Genomic DNA, 25247 nt, shown 5'->3' with positions numbered 1-25247 from the left:
TTGAACCCCAGCGTCCATATTCTGAGAACTTTAGCCAAAAATAGCAGATCTACAAGCTCTCAACACCTCGCGCTGCGAGGCGTTGTGAGCTTGTAGATTGGCTATTTTTGGCAAAAAGCTTTGGTGTAGGCTATAGGGGGAAAAGAGCAGACTAAGTACAGAGTGAAATGTCAAGTTTATTAAGTATTGACGGTTCAAGTGGTTAAATATCTGAAAACAAACTGACATGAATCCAAAATACACTGATGATTGTGCTGTCAAACAATTAAACTATATGGAATGTATGAACAGGTTGTGGGGGTCCCTGCTTCATCTCTCTCTCAACTAAGGGGTCCTTGACCTGAAAAGACCCCTGTTGTACGTGATTGGACCCATTAAAGCAGATCTATTTTATATGATTCTATAATGTATTGTAAACCAAAAAACTAAAAAGGAAAACATTTGTGTGCACATAAATACACAACTAATATAGTTAGTAGTCGCGTTGCGACGCGTTGTGAGCTTGTAGATCGGCTATTTTTGGGCAAAGACATTTGATAGAGAGTGAAAAAAAGACTGTATCAAGTATGTATAGTCGTATATTACATAATATTGTATGGGAAAATATTGTATAAGTAACTTTTACCAATTCTAGAAGGTTTAAGTGGTATATGCAGCTCGGCAAATTAAAGGTGAATTGAACCCAGTGCATGACGGAGGACGATATCACGATAAATTAAATCTCCACGATACGATTATCGTGAGTGGTTTTCTTTTATCATCCCTATACAGAATGCATTGAAGTCTATGTTTTTTTTTGTTTAGTTTATTTGATAAACTCACAGTTGCAAGCATACATTAATACAAGTCATACATCTACAAAGGCATACAGTAGCACTGTTTGAGGTGATCAAAAGAAATAGGCTGACGTTATAAAGCTTATGAATGCCTATCCTACATATCATTGTTGTCGGGTGAAAACCTTGTATGTCCAAAACCGTATCTTTTGCATTTTTCATTCTAAAAATGATTTAAACAAAGCCGATCTACAAGCACACAACGCCTCGCGGTGCGAGGCGTTGTGTGCTTGTAGATTGGCTGTTTTCACTACTTTTGTGCCACGGCCTTGTACGATGAAGCAGGGCTTTACTTTGCGAAAGAACGTAGACATTTGAAACTTGGAGATACGAGGTTTCTGCCCGACTACGACGATATTCATGGTTCATAAAAGTGTTCAAATTCACCATATAAAAAGAATGCGAATAAAAATACATTTAAATTACAAGCCAAAATACATCGGCATAATAGCCAATCAAAGAATGCCTGTCCTACATAGTCATGGTTTAAGATTCATTAATATTCATTCAAACCTTTATTTATTCTCCAAAAACATTAAGGTTGCTCTCATTTGCAGTGTTATCGAGATACGTCAATATTCACAAAAAACCTGTATGCACAATCAAAATTCACAAAACAAGTTTAGAAACAATTGCAGACACTTGTGGGTAGATCTACTAATACTATCAAAGATTTAAAATGACCGTAAGTCATGTGAGAACATACCGGTATCTTGAAATTATTTTGCAACTCATTCCAAGTGGTTGGAGCATTAACCCTGCAAGACCCGAATTAATTTCTACTGGCCAAAAAAAAAAAAAAAAATCAGATGGTGTTGTAGGAGTCCTAATCACAGGAAAATGTAATGTTAAAAAATTAATAATGTTTTTGTAAGATTTTATAGCCATAAATCATAAATCATGCTCTAATTTGCATTTTGGGGATATTTTTCACAATAATAACACATGTACATGTTCTAGACATGACTAATGATCACAAAAAAAATATTACAGGCATTCTACTTATGTTTTTGTGAGGAATAGCTTCAGTTAAAAAGTGAGATGTTGTTCGTCCAGACGCTTGAATTTCAACTTCTCTGGGAGGTGTGAATGTCAGCCTCTGTGGGGGGTAATTTTATGCAAATATCGTGGCCAATGGCATTGTAATACTAAATAATAGGATTTAATGGTGATGTTAATGTGAAAAAAGAACAGGAAAACTATAACATTTAGAAAAAAAAATCATTTAAAAAATGTTGCCTTGCAGGGTTAAAGCAAAAGGCTGTTTTCCCTAATTCAGTGTTTGTTTTGGTGACCTTTAGTGTGAGCCAGTCACTAGAACGTGTCCTATATGTCACAGGATTCCAATCCAGCAGTGATTTAAGATACAATGGTAAAGTCCCATCAATTACCTTAAAAATAAACAGGTACCAATGTTTGTTTCACCTGTCGGCCAAAGAAGGCCAACCCACTCTATCATACAGGATGCAGTGATGAGTCCTATAATGTTCACCAGATATAAAACGCAGTGCAGAGTGATAAACTCTATCAAGGGGCTTGAGGACAGTATATGTTATAAGAGTGTACAGGTTCGCCATATAACGAGAATGAAAATGAAATGAGGGAAAAGTGGCATTTCGAGTTGCATGAACCACGTGACCGGCACTGTTTCTGGCAGAACTCTCTAATGTAAGGCTCTGGTCCAGGGGTGCTGCAAAATACTTTGATAATATTTGGAATTGTTCAAAATCGCTTCAGTTTAACCACTTTAACCATAACCCTCGTACTTGATTTGCTATTTTTGGTGAACGTTACCACAAGATAAGAGATGCTGCCGTTCAAGTGAATATTTTCAATCTGTCCTAATGGAAACTGACATTCTCTCAACCTAGTTCACCTCTGCTCAAAGTTAGGTGCCTTAACATCAGGGGCATCAATTGGGTATGGCAGGGGTATGCAGCTGCCATACCAGGGTCCAGGTGGAAAATAAAAGTTACTTTTAAATATAAATCCATGAATGTCTCTTTGTATCTGTTCTGGTTATTATGTTGTTAAATTACAGTAAAATAAATACAAATGCAAAATTTAACAAAATGGTCACTTTAACAAGGTATTATAATTATATTCTCCACACTTGTATTCTTCCAATCTTGACAAAATGGTATATTCCCAGGTTCCGCAGGTCAGCTGCACCAGGTGCAATGCATTATTGTTAATTGTGGCACGTTTACTAACATGCCAAGTTTAGCTGCACTTGAACAACCGTTCCAGGCTGCCATATCCAGCCCAAGAAACCGTAGAAACCTGGGGGAAAAAACGGACAAAACCCGATTTCTTTTTTTGCACGCCTGAGGACATCTTTGCCATACCCTAGCTTTTGCTGAACTGACGCCACTGCTTTGCATTAAACTATTGTGACACTGCATGTAATTACAATCCTGCCATGGCTCCATTAATCACTCATCATGTAGGCCTGCATACTGTAGCTTTTTTGTCTATCGAGTTTCCTCATTCCAGTGTTCCATTGGCATTTTGAATGCTTCCGTGAGAAGCTAACATGTAATTATTATGTCTAATAAATCAAATCAAGTTTAGCATGTTGCTTTTTTCCATTGTTACATTGTTCATGCCGTGGACTTTCTCCTCAACAGAGAATACCTGAAACTACAACTAGCTACTGTACCGTACCTTGCCAAACCAAAACAATGGTTTAGCAGGTAGAACTTGATTTGATCTGCTTCTGTCCTCAAGTAACACTGTGCTTTGAAAAGCCAGCAATCTCTATAATAGCCTTATGATATATAGTATGAAGATAAGTGGCCCTTTTTCACTGTTTGTACTGATGAGACTCAATTATTATTATCCAAAAATAATTAGGATTACATTATTATTTTGCATGTCTGTAGATTTAATTTTAATTAAAATGTCCATCACGAGCTGCCATGGTGATGACCCCTGTAATATGACATAAATGTAAGGTGCCATAAAGTAACAATGTCATTCAGGGGTGCCGTGGATGAACAAAATATATATATATTTGCAGGGATTCCTGAGCCAAAAAAAAAAAAAGAAAAGATAATCACTGGTGTATAGAGACAGAAATATGAAGCAAAGGCAAAGGTCCACCAGACTCTAACCGGGGACTCACTGTCAGTAGTGGTGTAACGATACATTTTAACAGCGATGCGATACGCATCACGATACATGGTTGACGATACGATACATGGATGATATTGGTTCTTTCATGGCGATACGAAATGATTCGATTCAATGATTTAAAATCGATATAGTAACTATTTTGCAAAGACATTAAATCAGTGTGAAACGAGTCAATAGTGCATGTTTTTAAGGGAAAAATCTATTATTATGGATATAACACTGTGATTCTCTAGAAAATACATACATATATTTCAACACAAATGGACAAACCCGCACCGTGACATGAACACAGAGACTACACACATTTATCGATAGACCAAGAGTAGCTATATGGAATGGAAAAGTAATTAAACCCCTCTTTTTCATTTTCCTTCTTAAAATTGCTTAATCCATCCATCCATCCATCCATCCATCTTCAACCGCTTATCCGGAATCGGGTAGCGGGGGTAAACAGTTCCAACTGAGTCTTCCTGATTTCCTTATCCCGAGCAACTTCCTCCACCCCCTCAGGGAGTATACCAAGCCAGTTTAGAGAAATAATCCTTCCATCTGGTCTTTGGTCTGCCACGGGGTCTCCTCCCAGTGGAACGTGCATTGAGGACCTTCCTAAGGCGCTCGGGGGGCATCCGTACTAGATGCCCGAACCACCTAAGCTCCAAGTGTAAGAGCAGCGGTTCTACTCCAAGTCTCTCTTGGTGACTGAACTTCTCACCCTATCTCCAAGGGAGATACCAGCCACCGATCTACATGCTCCGATCTACACGCTCACATGCTCACAATGCCTCGCGTTGCGAGGCGTTGTGAGCATGTAGATCGGCTATTTTCACAATTTCTGCCTCTAATATTTGACAATTTGGCCAATGTTTAATTTGTCATTTTAGAGGTATTAAAACGTCCTTAAATTGTCACTTTAGAAATGTGCTGATACCCTCTATAGTATACACTTAAACGTTATGTTTGTTTACTGTTGAGAGAGAAAACAATGTTGCACATTAAGCTAATCATCTAGGGACCCCCAAAATAATTTGGCAACCCCCTTGGGGGTCCCGACCCACAGGTTGAGAAGCACTGCATTACAGGTAGGGTACAGGACAATGTAATTGGCTTATGGGCCTATTTCTAGAATCTTAAATTTGTGCACCCATAAGGGCCCATTTGCTTCCTAATTATCAATCATTTACCTGGGGACCCCCTGGAACCCCCTCCAGGACCCCCCAGGGTCCCCAGACCCTACCTAGCCTGGTTAATAAACCTGACTGCACAACACCACCCCCTGGCGGTAGACACGCAGTGAGGAATTAGTATGAGTAACGCCAGGCTACCCAGACCCCACTTTGAGAACCACTGGCATATTTACAGTGTTGGGGAAGTTACTTTGAAAGCATAACTTACAGTACAGTTACAAATAACTCACCATGGGAGTAACTTGATCAAGTTAAAGTTATACCACTGGAGAAAAGTAACTTATAAAGTGTCAAGTTACATAGAAAAAGTAACTTGAGTAACATGAGTTACTTTTTTTTTTCAGCGTTAAATTGAGAATGTACATTTGGTGTACATGAAACTAAATATAATATCCTGCCAGTAGAAATATGCCTCTCAACTGAGTTTTATGTTTGATTTCAAAAAGGTTGACATTTCTTTAGTAAACATCTGTGTTCCTAAAATTAAGTTAAAAAAGAAGAAAATTATGATCTGTTTAAGACATTTGATCGTCAATCTTAACAAAACTTAAATGTAAAATTATAACTTTGCTTGTAAATTCTTGTAACTTGTAGCTTGAGCCAAACATGACCCAAAAAGTATCAGTTACTTGACTAGTTACACGTTAGGCCTACATATGAATGTAGGCCTAACTCAGTTACCAGCAAGTTACAGTAACTTAGTTACATAACTCAGTTACATGTAACTTCCCCAACACTGCATATTTAACCCGATGCAAGTTTGTGTTTTTATATCATATTCAACAACGATGTGATGTTAAATGTTTCAGAATGCAAGGTGGTGAACAAGGAGGTGGGAGACACTGATGTCCATGTGGAGCTGTGCATCAACCATGATAACATGGAAACGGTCATAAAGATATACCAACATGGAGGTTAGGATGTTATAAACCAACATTCCTGTTTAAAATGGAAGATATACAAGCTCATAGCGTGGTACCAAGTGCCGCGCTATGAGCTTGTAGATCTGCAAATCCATTGAATATATATTTTTAAAGTTAGTATTTGTAGCTATACAATCTTTCTTTCTCGGGGTCCCAGGGACAAAATATTTTTCGATGGGGTCCGCACTCCGCAGTTTAATAGCCTACATATAATTGGGGGGGTCCATGACATGAAAATGTTTGAGCACTACTGATTCTTTGTTGTATTTATGAACAAGACAATGTATTTTTCAGAAAATGACACCAGAGCGAATCAAAGTAGGAACCAGCTGGCAAGAAGTGGAGGATGTTCTGGTAAGAGAAAGACTTGGTCAAAACCCAGTATTTGAATGGATGTGATATGCAGGCATATAGAGTCTATTATGATTGTGTTATATTGTCTCTGTCGAGTAATGCTTTACTTGATCACACAGAAAGTATCACAAGTAGCAGATATAGTGGGTTGGCTTTACAAAATTATCGAAACGAATAAAAAGCGTAGCCTTGGGTACCACACTTTATTTTGAAAATTACCCATAGTATTATCCATATCAAGTTGGGCTCCCATCGACTTTCTATAAAGGAGGAAAATACCCAGAAAAAAATCTGCTTTAAGTAGGATGCATTTAGCATTTGTTTTGCACAAAAAAACTTTCCTTGGGCTAGAAATGGCCCCACAAAACGATGGTTTAGTGATGAGTCATCACTTTGCACAGTTTTGTGGCTGTTTTTGGGGGCCATTTCTAGCCCAAGGACAGTTTTTTGTGCAAAACAAATGCTTGCAATGAATTCAGAATCATGACAAACCCCTACTTAAAGCAGATTTTTTTCTGGGTATTTTCCTCCTTTATAGAAAGTCGATGGAGGCCCAAATTGATATGGATAATTCTATGGGTAATTTTCAAAATAAAGTTGGGTACCCAAGGCTAAATCCATCGTTAGGTCCTAAAGAAGCCTCAAAAAAAGTTTGCGCTTTTATCCGCTTCGTTTCGATAATGTCAATTACCAGGGTTAAGCAACCACACTAATATACAAGCAATGTGTTTGAGCTTGTAGACCTGCTACTTTTTTAATTTAAATCCTGGGAAGCCACTCACTCACTCCCTCCCTCCCTCACTCACTCACTCACTCACTCACTCACTCACTCACTCACTCACTCCCTCACTCACTCACTCACCCACTCACCCACTCACTCACTCACTCACTCACTCACTCACTCACTCACTCACTCACTCACTCACTCACTCACTCAATCACTCACTCACTCACTCAAGTTTAAGTGTATGAGGGTATCTGCACATTTCTAAAGTGACAATTTAAAGAGCCAGTTCACCTCTGGGGCAACCAGATCTTGTGTGTTGATCGTGTCCCAAACAACAATAAAATAATATCTGGTTATCCCAGAGGTGAACTGGCCATTTAAGGACTTTTTAATACCTCTAAAATGACAAATTGTCAAATATTAGAGGCAGAAATTGGGAAAATAGATGTTCTACATGCTCTCAACGCCTCGCAACGCAAGGCGTTGTGAGCATGTAGATTGGCCATTTTCACAATTTCTGCCTCTAATATTTGACAATTTGTCATTTTAGAGGTATTAAAAAGTCCTTAAATTGTCACTTTAGAAATGTGCAGATACCCTCTATACACTTAAACTTTATGTTGGTTTGTTTACTGTTGAGTGAGAAAACAATGTTGCACATTAGGTTAATCATCTGGGGACCCCCCAAAATAATTTGGGGACCCGACCTACAGGTTGAGAACCACTGGCCTAGGGGGCTGTAGGGGTGTCATGGTGGATGTTTGGGCAGACACGGGTCTCCAGCGCTCTCGACCTTATTTTGCTGTGCGAAACAGGGTTTGAAAGCTGCAGCCATTCCTTGATATTGTCCACCCAGGACTTTCTCTGCCTGCCTCTTCTTCATATCGTCTCTGTTGGTTTCCACCCGAAAGAGACAATATGCAGTGAGTTACAGTGTGTCTATATTGTCGACTGACTGGTCAAAACCCAGTATATGGCTGGATGTTTACGATTGATTCTTCTCCTTACAGACCTGGACCAGCTACAGTCCAGATACAACAATCTGACCGAACAGAAAGAGCAGTTGCAGAGCAGTTTTGAACAGTTAAAGAGCAGCCACACCAACCTGACTGCACAGAAAGAGCAGTTAAAGACCAATTGTGAACAGTTACAGAGCAACCACACCAGTCTGACTGAGCAGAAAGAGCAGTTGCAGACGAGTTTTGAAAGGTTACAGACCAACCATACAAGCCTGACTGAACAGAAGAACAAGATACAGTCCAGTTTTGAACTCTTACAGACCAACTACACCAACGTCATTGCACAGAAAGAGCAGTTGAAGACCAGTTTTGAACAGTTACAGACCAATCACACCAACCTGACTGCACAGAGAGAGCAGTTGCAGACGAGTTATGAACAGTTGCAGACCAACCATACCAACATGACTGCACAGAAAGAGCAGTTAAAGACCAATTGTGAACAGTTACAGACCAACCATACCAACCTGACTGAACAGAAGAACCAGATACAGTCCAGTTTTGAACAGTTACAGACCAACTACACCAACGTCATTGCACAGAAAGAGCAGTTGAAGACCAGTTTTGAACAGTTACAGACCAATCACACCAACCTGACTGCACAGAGAGAGCAGTTGCAGACGAGTTATGAACAGTTGCAGACCAACCATACGAACATGACTGAACAGAAGAACAAGATACAGTCCAGTTTTGAACTCTTACAGACCAACCATAAGAACCTGACTGCACAGAAAGAGCAGTTAAAGACCAATTGTGAACAGTTACAGACCAACCTGACCGAACAGAAGAACCAGATACGGTCCAGTTTTGAACAGTTACAGACCAACCACACCAACGTCATTGCACAGAAAGAGCAGTTGCAGACCAGTTTTGAACAGTTACAGGCCAATCATAACAACCTGACTGCACAGAAAGAGCAGTTGCAGATGAGTTTTGAAAAGTTACAGACCAACCTGACCAACCTGACTGAACAGAAGAACCAGATACAGTCAAGTTTTGAACAGTTACAGGCCAGCCATACCAACGTGACTGCAGATAAGAACCAGATTCTGTCCAGTTTTGAACAGTTACAAACCAATCACACCAACCTGACTGCACAGAAAGAGCAGTTGCAGACGAGTTATGAACAGTTGCAGACCAACCATACCAGCCTGACTGAACAGAAGAACAAGATACAGTCCAGTTTTGAACTCTTACAGACCAACCATGCCAACATGACTGCACAGAAAGAGCAGTTGCAGACCAATTGTGAACAGTTACAGACCAACCTGACTGAACAGAAGAACCAGATACAGACCGGTTTTGAACAGTTAAAGAGCAGCCACACCAACCTGAGTGCACAGAAAGACCAATTGCAGGCCAGTTGTGAACAGTTACAGACCAACCACACCAGTCTGACTGAACAGAAAGAGCAGTTGCAGATTAGTTTTGAACTCTTACAGACCAACCATACCAACCTGACTGCACAAAAAGAGCAGTTGCAGACCAGTTTTGAACTCTTGCAGATCAACCATAAAAACCTAACTGAACAGAAAGAGAAGTTGCAGACCAATTGTGAACAGTTACAGACCAACCTGACCGAACAGAAGAACCAGATTCAGTCCAGTTTTGAACAGTTACAGACCAACTACACCAGCCTGGCAAAACAGGAAGAGCAGTTGCAGACCAGTCTTGAACAGTTACAGGCCAGCCATACCAACGTGACTGCAGAGAAGAAACAGATTCTGTCCAGTTTTGAACAGTTACAAACCAATCACACCAACCTGACTGCACAGAGAGAGCAGTTGCAGACGAGTTATGAACAGTTGCAGACCAACCATACGAACATGACTGAACAGAAGAACAAGATACAGTCCAGTTTTGAACTCTTACAGACCAACCATAAGAACCTGACTGCACAGAAAGAGCAGTTAAAGACCAATTGTGAACAGTTACAGACCAACCTGACCGAACAGAAGAACCAGACACGGTCCAGTTTTGAACAGTTACAGACCAACCACACCAACGTCATTGCACAGAAAGAGCAGTTGCAGACCAGTTTTGAACAGTTACAGGCCAATCATAACAACCTGACTGCACAGAAAGAGCAGTTGCAGATGAGTTTTGAACAGTTACACACCAACCATACCAAACTGACTTCACAGAGAAAGCAGTTGCAGACCAATTGTGAAAAGTTACAGACCAACCTGACCGACCTGACTGAACAGAAGAACCAGATACAGTCAAGTTTTGAACAGTTACAGACCAACCATACCAGCCTGACTGAACAGAAGAACAAGATACAGTCCAGTTTTGAACTCTTACAGACCAACCATGCCAACATGACTGCACAGAAAGAGCAGTTGCAGACCAATTGTGAACAGTTACAGACCAACCTGACTGAACAGAAGAACCAGATACAGACCAGTTTTGAACAGTTAAAGAGCAGCCACACCAACCTGAGTGCACATAAAGACCAATTGCAGGCCAGTTGTGAACAGTTACAGACCAACCACACCAGTCTGACTGAACAAAAAGAGCAGTTGCAGATTAGTTTTGAACTCTTACAGACCAACCATACAGACCTGACTGCACAGAAAGAGCAGTTGCAGTCGAGTTTTGAAAGGTTACAGACCAACCATACAAGCCTGGCTGAACAGAAGAACCAGTTACAGTCCAGTGTTGAACAGTTACATACCAGCCATACCAACCTGACTGCACAAAAAGAGCAGTTGCAGACCAGTTTTGAACACTTGCAGACCAACCATAAAAACCTAACTGAACAGAAAGAGAAGTTGCAGACCAATTGTGAACAGTTACAGACCAACCTGACCGAACAGAAAAACCAGATTCAGTCCAGTTTTGAACAGTTACAGACCAACTACACCAGCCTGGCGAAACAGGAAGAGCAGTTGCAGACCAGTCTTGAACAGTTACAGGCCAGCCATACCAACGTGACTGCAGAGAACAAACAGATTCTGTCCAGTTTTGAACAGTTACAAACCAATCACACCAACCTGACTGCACAGAAAGAGCAGTTGCAGACGAGTTATGAACGGTTACAGACCAACCGTACCAACCTGACTGAACAGAAGAACAAGATACAGTCCAGTTTTGAACTCTTACAGACCAACCATAAGAACCTGACTGCACAGAAAGCGCAGTTAAAGACCAATTGTGAACAGTTACAGACCAACCTGACCGAACAGAAGAAACAGATACGGTCCAGTTTTGAACAGTTACAGACCAACCATACCAAACTGACTTCACAGAGAAAGCAGTTGCAGACCAATTGTGAAAAGTTACAGACCAACCTGACCGAACAGAAGAACCAGATACAGTCAAGTTTTGAACAGTTACAGGCCAGCCACACCAACCTGACTGCAGAGAAAGAGCAGTTACAGACTAGTCTTGAACAGTTACAGGCCAGCCATGCCAACCTGACTGCACAGAACAAGCAGCTGCAGACCACTCTTGAACAATTAACTGCCGAGGGAGATGAGAAGAAGAGGCTGTGTGGTCAGTGAGACATCACTGTTTTTATTCCATGTTATATCAAGTTTTCCATCATTGAATTAGAGCAGTGGTTCTCAACCTTTTCAAGCCATGACCCCCCAAAATAATCATATTTTAACTGGGGAGTGGGACCCCCCCCCCCTTAACTGGGGAGTGGGACCCCCCCCCCCCCCCCCCCCCCCCCACTCTGACGAGCACTAAGAGTTGAGGCATAACATTTTGCAGGATATAACACGGTTCTATTGTGAAAATAGCCAATCTATTTTCACAATTTCTGCCTCTAATATTTGACAGTTTGGCCAATGTTTAATTTGTCATTTTAGAGGTATTAAAAAGTCCTTAACTCACTTTAGAAATGTGCAGATACCCTCTATACACTTAAACTCTAGAGAGAAAACAATGTTGCACATTAAGTAAATCATCTGGGGACCCCCCAAAATAATTTTGGGATCCCCCTGGGGGTACTGGCCCACAGGTTGAGAACCACTGCCATGTCATATCACGTTTTCCATCATTGTCTCCACCAGCCGAAGGCATGGGGGAGAGTATGTTTTCCCCTCCGTCCGTCCGTCCGTCCGTCCGTCCGTCCGTCCGTCCGTCCGTCCGTTATCAGCTAATCTCCGGCGCCGTTGGCCCGGTCGCTGCCAAACTGTGCACACACACTCCCTGGATACCAATTCAGAACCTCTGCCCCACATTTTTCACATGGGCCTGTTCTAGCGCCACCAGGAGGCCCTTTTTTGCCAAACTAACTATTGCCAGTACTCCTACAGATTTTGTCCAAAAATCACGCAAATTGGTAGACATTGTCTCTACAGTCATGTGATCGACATGGATCGTCCGATTTTCCAAATTCCATCCTGATTGGCTAAAACTGGCTTCCAAAGTTAGCAGGATTGGTCAGTTTTGAATCAAATGCCTGAAATCATGAACGCAGTACGCGATTTTGGTAAAATTGTGCATGCACATTCCCAATAGGCAGAGGAATAAATGCCACTTAAATGTTTTCAAATCGGCCTCATGGTGGTGCTACAACAGGCCGATTTGTGTTTTTACCTATAACTCCACTGATCAGTGTACAACTTTGTATCTGCACTCCCTAGAGGCCAAGGAAAAACCGTTGCCCTGCTTTTTTCATATGCCTTTTATAGCGCCACCTGGAGGCCGACTTGTGTAAAACACTTTTTTTCCTATTATTCCTTGAGATTTTATCCAAAAATCATGCAAATCAGTACACAGTATCTCTATAGTCATGTGATCAAGACAGATCTGTCCGATATTTCATATTCCATCCTAATTGGCTAACATTGGCTTCCAAAGTTTGCAGGATTGTTCCATTTTGAACAAAATCACTTAAATAATGAACGCAGCTTGTGATTACAGAGAAATTCTGCACGTACATTCCCACTAGGTCAAGGAACAAATGCCACCCTTTTCACATTGGCCTGTTATAGCGCCACCAGCAGGTCGATATTTCCGAACACATTTTTGGAACAAAAAAGTCATGCAGGGTCACATTGCTGTTAAAGGCCAAAGAAGACATGGCACCCTTTTCACATTTACCGCCACCAGGACCTACCTTTACCTGGTGGAGACCTGTGCTCGGAAGAGCACTGCTTCTAGTTCATCATAAATTAAGTCAACAACAAAAAACACAAAAACAGTGGCTAACTTATTTTTTTTTGTTAATAGAATCAGATGGATTTACATTAGACGGTGATGGTGTGTGCTATTACATCTCTAATGCTACTGACAAGAAAACCTGGAAGGCGAGCAGACAATACTGTATGGACAAGCAATCAGACCTGATCATCGTAAACTCCTATGAGAAAAGGGTAATGTGCGTGCGTGCGTGTCTATGTCTGTGTGTTTGTGTGTGTGCGTGCGTGCGTGCGTGCGTGCCTGCGTGTGTGTGCACGTGTGTGTGTATGTTATACAGTTTGTATTTCAGTAACCAGCAGCTTTTCTGTGCAGGGCCTTGTTAGCAGAGTCATTGGCACTGAAGCACCGTACCGGGTGTGGATTGGCTTGAAGAAGGAAGAAGGATCCTTTGTGTGGGTGCATGGGATGCCACTGACCTCACCAACGTAAGACTTAGGATCCCTGGCTAACAAGCCCTAATACACAGGCTGAGGACCCCTTAGTTGAGAGAGAGATGAAGCAGGGACCCCCACAACCTGTTCATAGATTCCATATAGTTTAATTGTTTGACAGCACAGTCATCAGTGTATTTTGGATTCATGTACATTTGTGTTTTCAGATATTTAAGCACTTGAACCGTCAATAATTAATAAACGTGACCTTTCACTCTGTGCTTGGTCTGCTCAACTTGGTCTGCCATATATTATATTTGTTTTAGAGAGAGTTAGTCTTTTATTCAAGAGGGACACTGCCTGTTGCAGGTTGATGATGTAATTTGCCCAAGTGGTCCAGCCTTATGGAATTAAAGGAATGCATGTGCAAAAAAACATAACAGAACATAATATAAAATATCGATTTGATTTGTTCATATTAACCTTGGGAAATATTACAGTGGGTTTTCAATCTCATTGTAACTAGAATATTTAATAGAAATTCATAATTCTTTTAAACCAGATTTAGCTACTATGTCTGTGAACTCCCTGCGTAAACTGCCAGCCTATAGCTACTAAGCCGTGCGGCCCGAAAATCCATCACAGATGGTTTGCAAGGAATGGAGAACGCTTGTTTTCCTTACAAGCCCCGCCCAAAGCCCCTCAGTCACTGCACCGTCCTGCTTAAAATCCCTGCACGACCGGGCCTTATAAGCAACAATATGCAGTTGAAACAAATATCCACCTATGATTGATATGAGCTGAACTAAGGAGTAGATTATAGTCTATTTTAGAAAAAAATAAACCAATTCTGCTTGTACATGTATTGTAATGAATGACATGTTCCTACTTCTACAGGTTCTGGGCCAGCAGCGGTGAAGGTGGAGACTGTGTTAACTTTTTGGATGGAGAATGGGACGACAACCCATGTTCTAAATCTGAAAGATGGATGTGTGAAAGAGCTGTCTAGTGCAGTGGATCTACCAACCTTTTTGTGCCTTTTTTTCCATTCTCACCGCAGACACCCATCTGGAAATATGTTGTGCCAGGGACCCCCATAAGAGCAGTGTTCATTTTGTCGACTAAGACTAAAACTAAAAGACTACAAGATTTTGATATTTTGTCGATAAGAAAACAATTTTAGAAGACTAAGACTTGGACACAGACGATTATTTGTGTAATTCAAAAGACTAAGATTAAGACTAAATCTAAGTCTAAGCCTAACACATATGTACAGTAACTGTGCAATGAAATTAAAGCCAAATATATATTTTATGTATGATTTATTTTGACCAAGTAACAGGCAGTAGAAGACAATGACTTCAGAGTGATGTGGTTATATTCAACCTAAAAGACTTAGCCTAAAAGACGAACACCAAAGTATTAAGACTTATCCCAAAAGACTAAGACTATTTTGATATTTAGTCGACTAAGACTAGACTAGACTAAAACAATTTCAGAAGACTATGACAGGACTAAGACTAAATGGTGTGTTATTCAAAAGACTATAGTAAGACTAAATCAAAATTTGCAGAAAAAAATAACACTGCATAAGAGAAGATTTGTGTAAAAATAATAATAATGATTATTCAAAATAAGTAATAAATAAATAAACATTTTAAAGATTTTTCAAAAAATGCAAATCATGATGTACAAGCTTTTTTTAATTAATTGACATGCTGTGAGCTAGTGTACAGTATCTGCTATTTTTAGCTGGGGACCCCCTGGAACCCCCTTTTAAGCTCTGTAGGTCCCCGGACCCCACTTTGAGAACCACTGGTGCAGCGAAATCATCATTGTCACGTTGTGTAGTGAAACGTGTATTAAAGGGATATTTCAGTATTTCTTCAGTATTTCGATATTTGATATTCATTGATATCAGACGCCCCCTTCCTATAGCTACAAACCCATTGTAACTTCAAACTCCATTTTAACCATGCAGATTCATCGAAAGCACCCGTCCTTGGTTCTGGTGACTCATACTGTCCTTCTAATAGGCTATGTGATCAGGCCGTGTTTTTTTTTTCTTCTTTCTTTTTTTTCTTTTTTTTAACCTTTTTCTTTTTTTTATAATTATTTTGGAGAATGGAAAAATGCAATAAAATAAAAACATATCTTAAAAAAAATGAAAAAAGTAAAAAAAAAATAAAAAAAAATAAAAAAAACATTATTGAACTCAAGTGTCCATGGTGGTGAGCAATCGATAGGAAAAAAAAGTCATTTTGGGGGGGTGAACTACTCCTTCAAATGTAAATCGTGTTATTATGCATCTATTTCTCATCACATCATTACATTTTTTTCAATTCTTATCAATTGGTTTACAGTATGTGCTTTGAGAATTTTAGCCGGGTTTACTTATACTAATATATATATATATATATATACTAAACAAGTATATAGGAGACCTTCATCAGAAGAGACTGCAACACTTCAAATGAACTGCGATGGACCACTGCTTACTGCATTATTAATTCTTTATTAGCACAACGCGTTTCGCCGCATCAGGCTTCATCAGGTGCTATACATGAAGTGGTGTCATTTCTGTCATACATATATAGTAGCAATAATTAACAGTTCCGCCCCCCCAGGCGTGGCATAAATCATTCAATCATTGAGGGAGGGGGCAGACAAGTTATATGTATACCAAACATCATGTAACAAACAAATAAAAGAAAACATTTGAATTAAAATATATACATCTTTTTCCATATACAAATATATAGCAGATGTCTTGTAATAGAGAAAATAAACCCACCAACAGTGATACCAGTAAACCCTTTGCAGAGACCAACATTTAAAACAATTACCAAATAACAAATAACAAAATATCAAAATATATGGGCATACTTGGAATGGGTTTCAATGGGGGCAAGCATGATTGAACAGGTAGGTTGTTAGAACAAAGCACTGCACGTTTATTTGTATAAAAAGTATAAATTGTATAAATATAGAATATATCATTATAGGGCAGTGGGGTAATAACAGTATAATAACCTTAAAATAATTATAGAAAGGTGCTGAGATCTAAGCTCTCGTTTAAACCATTTGGTTCCATGGTGTTTAGAGTGTAGATCCAAAAAGCTTCTCTCTGTAATAGCAGCTTTACCGTGTCACCGCCTCTAGGTGGCAGGTTGACTTTCTCTATGCCCATGAACTTGAGGGTGGCTGCTGATCTCTTTGTCCTATTGTCCAGAGTATCACAGCAAGATACCCGTCGCCTCTCTGCACTCCCATACCTGCCCACTATGCCTGACCAAGAAGAAACCTTACAGGCTACACAGCAGGCACAATGCTTGTCGATCAGTGACCATGAAGCCCACAAGATATTGTCACAGCTCTCTCTGTTTGATGAGGAACATCAACGAATGGATCATACTGATGTGAGTGACTTAAAGACTGCCCTTGACAACTCATACAACAAAGAAAGCCGGCTAAAATGGCACTCTGTCACTCTTTCCGAATATTGGAAAGCCAAACAGATACCTCGAGGGCTTCGAATCAACAAGCAGCCTGCGTTTGGCAGAGAAGACCCTGCTTTTATGCAAAGATGGGAACAAGTATTAAACAAGTGCTCGATGGACCTCATACTGCTTACTATTGAACAAACGGCTAAAGAAGAAGAGAAAGCCAAATCAGAGTCTCAAGAAATTAAAAGCAAATGATGTGCTTTAATCAGCTCTGACGAATTCACCAACTTTGAACACAAATTGAGAGATAACCTCACCAAATTTGAGAATGAGCTTAAAGCGCTCAAAAGAAGCAAGTTTGAACAACACGCTCAAGACTACAAGGAGGGAAAAGTCTATGCCTGGCACCAAGAGGGAGGAAACAAGCGCCGCCGAGCAGCAGGCGCACCCCCACACCACCAAAGGAGACGCTGGCCACGTAAGGCATGGAACCAGGAGCAGATTAATCCAACCTCCGAATCTGATCTCGCTCTATCAAGCGACTCTACCTTCTCCCAAGATGAGCGTTTTTTAGACGCACAAACAAGGGATACCCCACGACATCACAGCTACCACCAACAACATCAACGAGGCGGAGCCAGGGGAAGAGGACGCGGCGGGGCAAGAAGAAACGCCACCCCGCACACTGTGGTCACCCGCAGCAAGAGCAGACGGTAATAAATATATCAGACTGTCCACTCTCCCCTGCACAGCTATCTGTGTTAAGCAAAGGACTTTCCTATGTACCTACTAACAAGGTTAATGCATTTAAGCTTAAAGTGGACTGTTACAAGTTTTTCAGACTCCTACATCTTAGAAATCACTTTAGAAATGCTGACCAATCTGTACCAATTAATCCTATGAATAAATTAAAAAAGTCATCTACATTTTGTCCTACTAGTAGGCTACTCTGAATCCGACCTTGGTTACCTTTAGTAAACTGGTTGAGGAGGATATACAGAAATGTGCCATATCATCAGATAAAGTAATTAAACACCAAAATGTGACAGCATTGGAGCGAAAAGCTCTAGAGGAACTTAGAAAAAATGATGAAATCATTATTAAGTCCGCAGACAAAGGCGGTTCTATTGTTGTTCAAAACACAAAAGATTATGTCGCCGAAGCAATGCGACAGCTTGGCAATACTTCTTTTAATAAACGCCTTTTACGAAATCCAATTGAACAACTGATGAAAGACAGAGACAAGATTCTGGATACTGCACTCCATGATAAAAACATAACTCAGAAACAATATGAATTCCTTAAGGTCGATTTTCCAGTTACTCCAGTACTTTACTTATTACCCAAAATTCACAAAGGCTTAACAAACCCACCAGGACGACCCATCGTCTCAGGGAACAACTCAATATCTGAGCCTTTGAGCCAATTCGTTGATTTTTTTATTAAAGATACTGTCAAGGCATTGCCCTCATATGTAGCAGACACCAGGGATGTATTGAATTCATTAAACATAACTGTCCCACATGGTGCCTACCTAGTGTCTTTCGACGTAGAAAGCCTGTATACCAACATACCTCACGATGATGGCCTGGCGGCAATGTCTTTCTTTTTGGGTACACAAGAGGATATTCCTATAGACTGCTTACTTGGTTTAACTAATTTCATTTTGAAATCGAACTATTTTATGTTTCACAATAAGTTTTTCATTCAAGTCCAAGGCACTGCTATGGCCGGGGTCTACATTTGCACCCAATTATGCAAATTTATTTATGGGACATTGGGAATCACGCTTCATTCAAAATGAAGCTGCCTCTCCTCTCCTTAAAAAGGTTATTTGCTGTAAAAGATATATTGATGACATTTTGATGATATTTACTGGTCAAGAAAATGAGTTGCATGATTTCAAGGATTACATTAATAGTACACATCCCACATTAAAGTTTACCATGGTGCATAGTAGAGACAACATAGATTTTCTAGATTTACGCATTTCAGTTAACTCTGATGGATGTCTTAACACCACTATTTTCCGCAAACCCACAGATCGTAACAGTATACTACACGCACAGAGCCACCACCCGAAAAGTTTAGTGGAAAATATTCCACATGGACAATTTCTGCGCCTTAAGCGCATCTGTAGTGATACTGCGGACTTTAAGGTAAAAGCAAAAGAAATGCATAACAGGTTTAGTCAGAGGGGCTATAAGACATCCATTATAAATGCAGCTGAAAACAAAACCAGATCTGTACAAAGAGACACCCTTTTGCAGCCTGCTAACAGGGAAGTTTCCGACAACAGAGTCACCTTTGTTACAGAGTTTAACACATCTTCCCATGATATTAAGAGAATTATACAGAAACATTGGAACATACTTAAATGCGATCCTAATTTAAAAAACATATCAAAACTCTCACCAAGGTTTTGTTTTAAAAGAGGAAGAAACATAAGGGACTCTGTTGTCACTTCCATGTATAGACCACCTTCTGCATCAACTTGGTTAAGTGGTGAATTATGCGGTAACCACCCTTGTGGGAGATGCACACATTGTTCCAATACCAGCACCACAAAGGTATTTTATCACCCTCACAGTGGTAAGGAATATAAAATAAAGGGGTTCATTAATTGCAACACAACGCATGTGGTCTATATGTTGAAATGCCCGTGTGGTATGATGTATATTGAGCAAACTAAACTAAATTTAAAAATACGTATAGCCGAACATAAAGCGGCGATCAGAAATGGTAACATGGATTATGCGATTGCACGTCATTACAAAGAGAGAGGGCACGGATCAGCAGCCACCCTCAAGTTCATGGGCATAGAGAAAGTCAACCTGCCACCTAGAGGCGGTGACACGGTAAAGCTGCTATTACAGAGAGAAGCTTTTTGGATCTACACTCTAAACACCATGGAACCAAATGGTTTAAACGAGAGCTTAGATCTCAGCACCTTTCTATAATTATTTTAAGGTTATTATACTGTTAATACCCCACTGCCCTATAATGATATATTCTATATTTATACAATTTATACTTTTTATACAAATAAACGTGCACTGCTTTGTTCTAACAACCTACCTGTTCAATCATGCTTGCCCCCATTGAAACCCATTCCAAGTATGCCCATATATTTTGATATTTTGTTATTTGTTATTTGGTAATTGTTTTAAATGTTGGTCTCTGCAAAGGGTTTACTGGTATCACTGTTGGTGGGTTTATTTTCTCTATTACAAGACATCTGCTATATATTTGTATATGGAAAAAGATGTATATATTTTAATTCAAATGTTTTCTTTTATTCGTTTGTTACATGATGTTTGGTATACATATATCTTGTCTGCCCCCTCCCTCAATGATTGAATGATTTATGCCACGCCTGGGGGGGCGGAACTGTTAATTATTGCTACTATATATGTATGACAGAAATGACACCACTTCATGTATAGCACCTGATGAAGCCTGATGCGGCGAAACGCGTCGTGCTAATAAAGAATTAATAATGCAGTAAGCAGTGGTCCATCGCAGTTCATTTGAAGTGTTGCAGTCTCTTCTGATGAAGGTCTCCTATATACTTTTTTAGTATATATATATATATATATCAATTACATCAGGGATCTTCATATATGGGCTGTCACTGTGATATCACCTGTGATATCACAGTGACAGTATGAATATCCAGGGTTTGATCTTTGATGAGGGGATGTCATGAGACATCACTTCCTGTACGGAAGGCCTAAACTGCGACCTCCGGTCGCAACAATATCCAGGTGTTGCAGTGCCGAGGGGAGACTTGTGGTTGTACATTGAGTTATATGATTATAATTATAAATGTATTAAACTATAATGAGCTATATAACGCTATATAAATGCAGGCCATTTGCCCTGGTAAATGGACTTGACTGCATTTATATAGCACTTTTCTCCAAAGCTACATTGCAATGTACTTCACATTCACCCATTCACCGGGTGATGGCGGAGGAAACCAACCTGCTCATCGGGAGCAGTTAGGGGTTCAGTGTCTTGCTCAAGGACACTTTGACACTTAGCCAGGATGAGCCGGGAATCGAACCAGGAACCCTCGGATTCCAAAATGGCCGCTATACGCCCTGACCCACTGCCGCCCCACTACGAGAGAGTGTTTTCTACTGGTGATTCAGTCCGAGTGTATCAAAGGGTGCGCTCGTTTTATTGTCCACGACATTGCAAGCGGCGCGAAGGCCAGCGGACCTTGGTCCTGCTCTTCGCCCCCGAGCGCCGCAGGCGCGAGTGGCCGCGAAGAGCGGGCCAGGGCCGGCCGCGCGAGTTACGAAGCCGTGGTGAATGCAATCGTTATATTTATGCCCAGGCCGTAAGGCCTGGGCAAGCCCACGATAAACGCCCGCGCAGTCCACCCGGTGCGCATTTCCGAACGCACCCTTTGATACACTCGGACTGAAACACCAGAGGAAAACACCATCCCGCCCCACTACCCTCCCCTCCCTAACGGCAAAATACCCACCCTACGGGCAAAATGTTAAGAACCCCCAGTTTGAGATGGACTTGTACACAGACCCCCATTTGATAACATTTTCTTTTCTTAAAGAAAATATATCAAAAATAATCTTTGGGACCCTAATCTACACCGTAAAATCCTGTCCATAACTATAATTTGGTTTAGGACCCCCTGGAACACCTTCAAGGACACCTGGGGGTCCCCAAACCCCACTTTAAGAACCACTCTTGGAGACCCTAACCTGCCCTAGCTGGCTTTCACAATATCGTATGCTAAATGGTAAATTAGCATGGTTTGACTATATGACTATAATTATGACTATAATGTGTATTTGTAATTATATAAATGTGTTTTCTGTGTCATTTGACACACACTATTAATGTGCAAACCTGCTGTAGCATATACTGTAGAGGTGGATACATGTTTATGCCTAGGATAAGACTTTACACTCTTTACACTTCATTCATTGTTTTTTGGTCTATAAATATTGTTATATTATGGCTAGCCTACTTAAAGTTTACTCATAAAACCTACCTTATAAACCTATAGTCTTCAAGGGATGAAATAAACGCTTGAGTAACATCTTACTGTAGCTGTTTCCGGGGCTACATAAACAATTGACTAAATATGTATTTTTAGACACAACAAACCAGCGATTTCTATTACTATTTCTGCCCATGAAAGATTGCGGTGCATCTTGGGAATGGGCTTATTGTGTTTAAAAAGACATATTTAGCCACTTGTACGCATGCCCCCACCCACTGAAATCGGAATTGCTAAAATCGCTTAACCCTTAAGTGCTGTTCGGGTCATTTTGACCCGTTTTACATTTTCATTTGGAAAACAAAGGTAGAAGTTTAAATTGTTTCCACCTGAAACTCACTGGCCTTAAAGATTCTTCTGAGATGAACATGTAAAAAAAATATTTTTGCACTACACCCATGCTACACCCCCCTCATATTTTTTGAACCTTAAAGTTGCTATAAGCAATTTCTGGCCAGATCTGGTCAAATTTTTACTGTCACTTTTTTTTTGTTTTTTTTTTGTTTTTAGACAGTTTCAGTGGGTTGGATAGTCATTGCAAAATATCTAGTCTCTATGTTGCCTGCAGGGGTCGCATTTGGCCTCTAAACAACAGCCAATCCAGTGAGATCTATGGTCAGCCCACTAAGGGCCCGCCTCACTCAGTATGGCCGTGCGCTAAAGCCACCAACGAAGAAGAAAACTGCGTCTGCTCAGTGAGGCTCTTTGCACAACGTGCGGTTGTTTTGAAACTTAAAAGCAGTCAAACAGAAGCAGTATGGCGAACAGAATGTCTGATTCGGAGGTAAGCTATCATATATTGACTTTTAGTAAACTATATGTCATAATGAACGTTTTTACTCACAGCTTTATAGCAAGTATAGGCCTACTGGAAGACATGGGTTAGACTACTGGCTATTCATATAGTTTAGCTCTACCTAAACTGCTACTGCTGTGTACATCACAGAGGCATACATCCAAATGAATCTTTCTGTAAACGAACTTATTAGCTGAATATGTTAGCCAAGATTGAGCTTTGAGCTTTATTTTTATTTTATTTTATTTCTAAACAGTGTTCAATAATGGAGGAGGAGGACAGCAATGCTGGCAGTGGAGACGATTACCAGCCCCCAGGTAAATCACTTATTTTGTATGTAACTACTGTATTCCCCCCCCCCCCCCCCCCCCCTTTTTTTTTAAATGTTCCTGACTATATCTGCTGCATAGAACTGTGTTCTATCCGTCTGTCATTCAATGTTTTATGAGATACTTCAATGGTTTCCTATGGAAATAAGCTTAGTCTTTTCTAGGATCTCCTTTTAGTTGAGCTTGTACCAGTGAACTGTACCGTCATGAAACTGTACCTTTTCCTATGCAAACTTTTAATAAAGTCTTCAATCAATCAAACCAGGTCCTGTCCCTCGCAAACAGGCTGGAAAAAAAAGCCAACCGGGTGCCAAGAAGATTGCCACTGGCAGTGGTCGGGGTAGAGGAAGGGGTCGGAGAGGGCAGCAGGCAGGACCAGACCGTCTCTGCCAGGAGGACATCCAGAGGATGGAGCAGCTAAGGCAGCAAGCCATTGTGGGCCAAAGGGTAGGCTTAGATTCTATCTATCTATCTATCTATCTATCTATCTATCAACAGGGTAGATGGGCTGTTGAAAATATATTATTTCTATGTGGGTCTACAATTGTGTTGTTGAAAATATATTTCTAATGTAAAAGGGAACAAATAACATGGCACCCTGGCTCTTTCAATCTGCTTTCCCAATTAATTATAGGTGAATAATTTGGTCAGATATTTTCACAAATAGTAAAAATAACAGATCCCCAAGCTTGCAGATCTGCTATCTTTGCTACAGGACACTATCAAATGATGAAGTATAAATCAAGTTTGTGTGTAAGGTTGTACATTATAATAACAGTCTGGAAATTAGTATGGAAAAAGTATTACTTTTGGAATTAAATGTGTAAGAGCCCCTAGCTATTTATTGTAAATTATTTTGCCCATTGCATGCATAAATTAATATTTATACTTTGATGAAGTTACTTTGGTTATAATTGAATTGTCTCTCTATTCATATTGTCTTTGTCTATTTTCAGGCACGAATTGACCGAATGTCACTGGGGGACATCCGGGTCCTTCTTCATAGGGCTCTTGATAAAGAGCCCAGCCTGCTGTTTGACCTGCCTGATCCCAGTGACAGTCTGCCTCCAGATCCTCCTGGCCAAGCTCCACCCAGTTGGTGTGTGTGTCAGCGCTGCAGGGAGATGCCGACCTTGCTGGAGAAGAAGTGCTGCATGCAGCAGCCTGGGTCGTGCGTGTCACTCTTGCCAGATTTTGACCTCCTCTGCATGCAGGCGCCTCATCTGAGACTGGCCAGGAGGATCTGGAACGACGTTCGGGCTGACGTCGACATTCAAGAGCCAGGAGAGGACAACAAGCAGTTTAGATTTGCTGCATACAGGCAGTTTATTGTGTGGCGCTATGGTTTTTTGGGAGCGAACCAACGCATGGTTATTTTTAGTTGTTGTGTGTGGAAGATTCGCGATGCCTGGCCATCGAGTGACGGCCAGTACGTAGGTTTCATACCACGCAGGGTGTAAAAAAAACTAAAAAAAAAAAAAAAAAAAAAAAAATGTTATAAAAAAAAAAATATGTTATTGAAATGGACATTCTCCCAAGTTTGGGGCATTTTAGGGCAGGGGTCTTCAACGTTTTCAGGTCAAGGACCCCTTAGTTGAGAGAGAGAGATGAAGCAGGGACCCCACTACCCTTTCTGAGATTCCATTAGTTTCAGCACAATTATCTGTGTATTTTGGATTCATGTCAATGTGTGTTTTCAGATATTTCACCACTTGAAGTGTGCCAACAGTTAATAAACTTACTTGACCTGTCACTCAGTACTTAGTCTGGTCTTTTCCCCCTCTACACCAAACCTCTTTGTCCAAAAATAGCCAGGCGTTGTGAGCTTGTAGATATGCTATTTTTTGCAACATTTATCAGAATATGAACACTAGCGTTCAAATGGTTAATATAAAAAAGGAAAAAGGTTTCTATCACACAGATTTAGAGGACCCC

General features: G+C 40.5%; 1 protein-coding gene across 1 annotated transcript; it reads left to right on the top strand.

Annotated features, from left to right (window-relative positions):
* Positions 1-22790: 22790 nt before the first annotated feature.
* LOC308286371 (uncharacterized protein) lies at positions 22791-24772 on the top strand (the record flags this gene model as incomplete). The annotated part of the gene is made up of 3 exons (XM_080727367.1): positions 22791-23300; positions 23578-23759; positions 24269-24772. The coding sequence occupies exons 1-3, from the start codon at positions 23249-23251 to the stop codon at positions 24770-24772; spliced, it is 738 nt and encodes a 245-aa protein (XP_080583493.1). The 5' UTR covers positions 22791-23248.
* Between the last annotated feature and the right edge of the window lie 475 nt (positions 24773-25247).

Source organism: Nannobrachium achirus (assembly GCF_963921795.1).
Source record: "Nannobrachium achirus genome assembly, chromosome: 6".
Classification (NCBI taxonomy): Eukaryota; Metazoa; Chordata; class Actinopteri; order Myctophiformes; family Myctophidae; genus Nannobrachium; species Nannobrachium achirus.
Note: the sequence above shows the minus strand (reverse complement) of the source record. Positions and strands in the feature narration are given on the sequence as shown.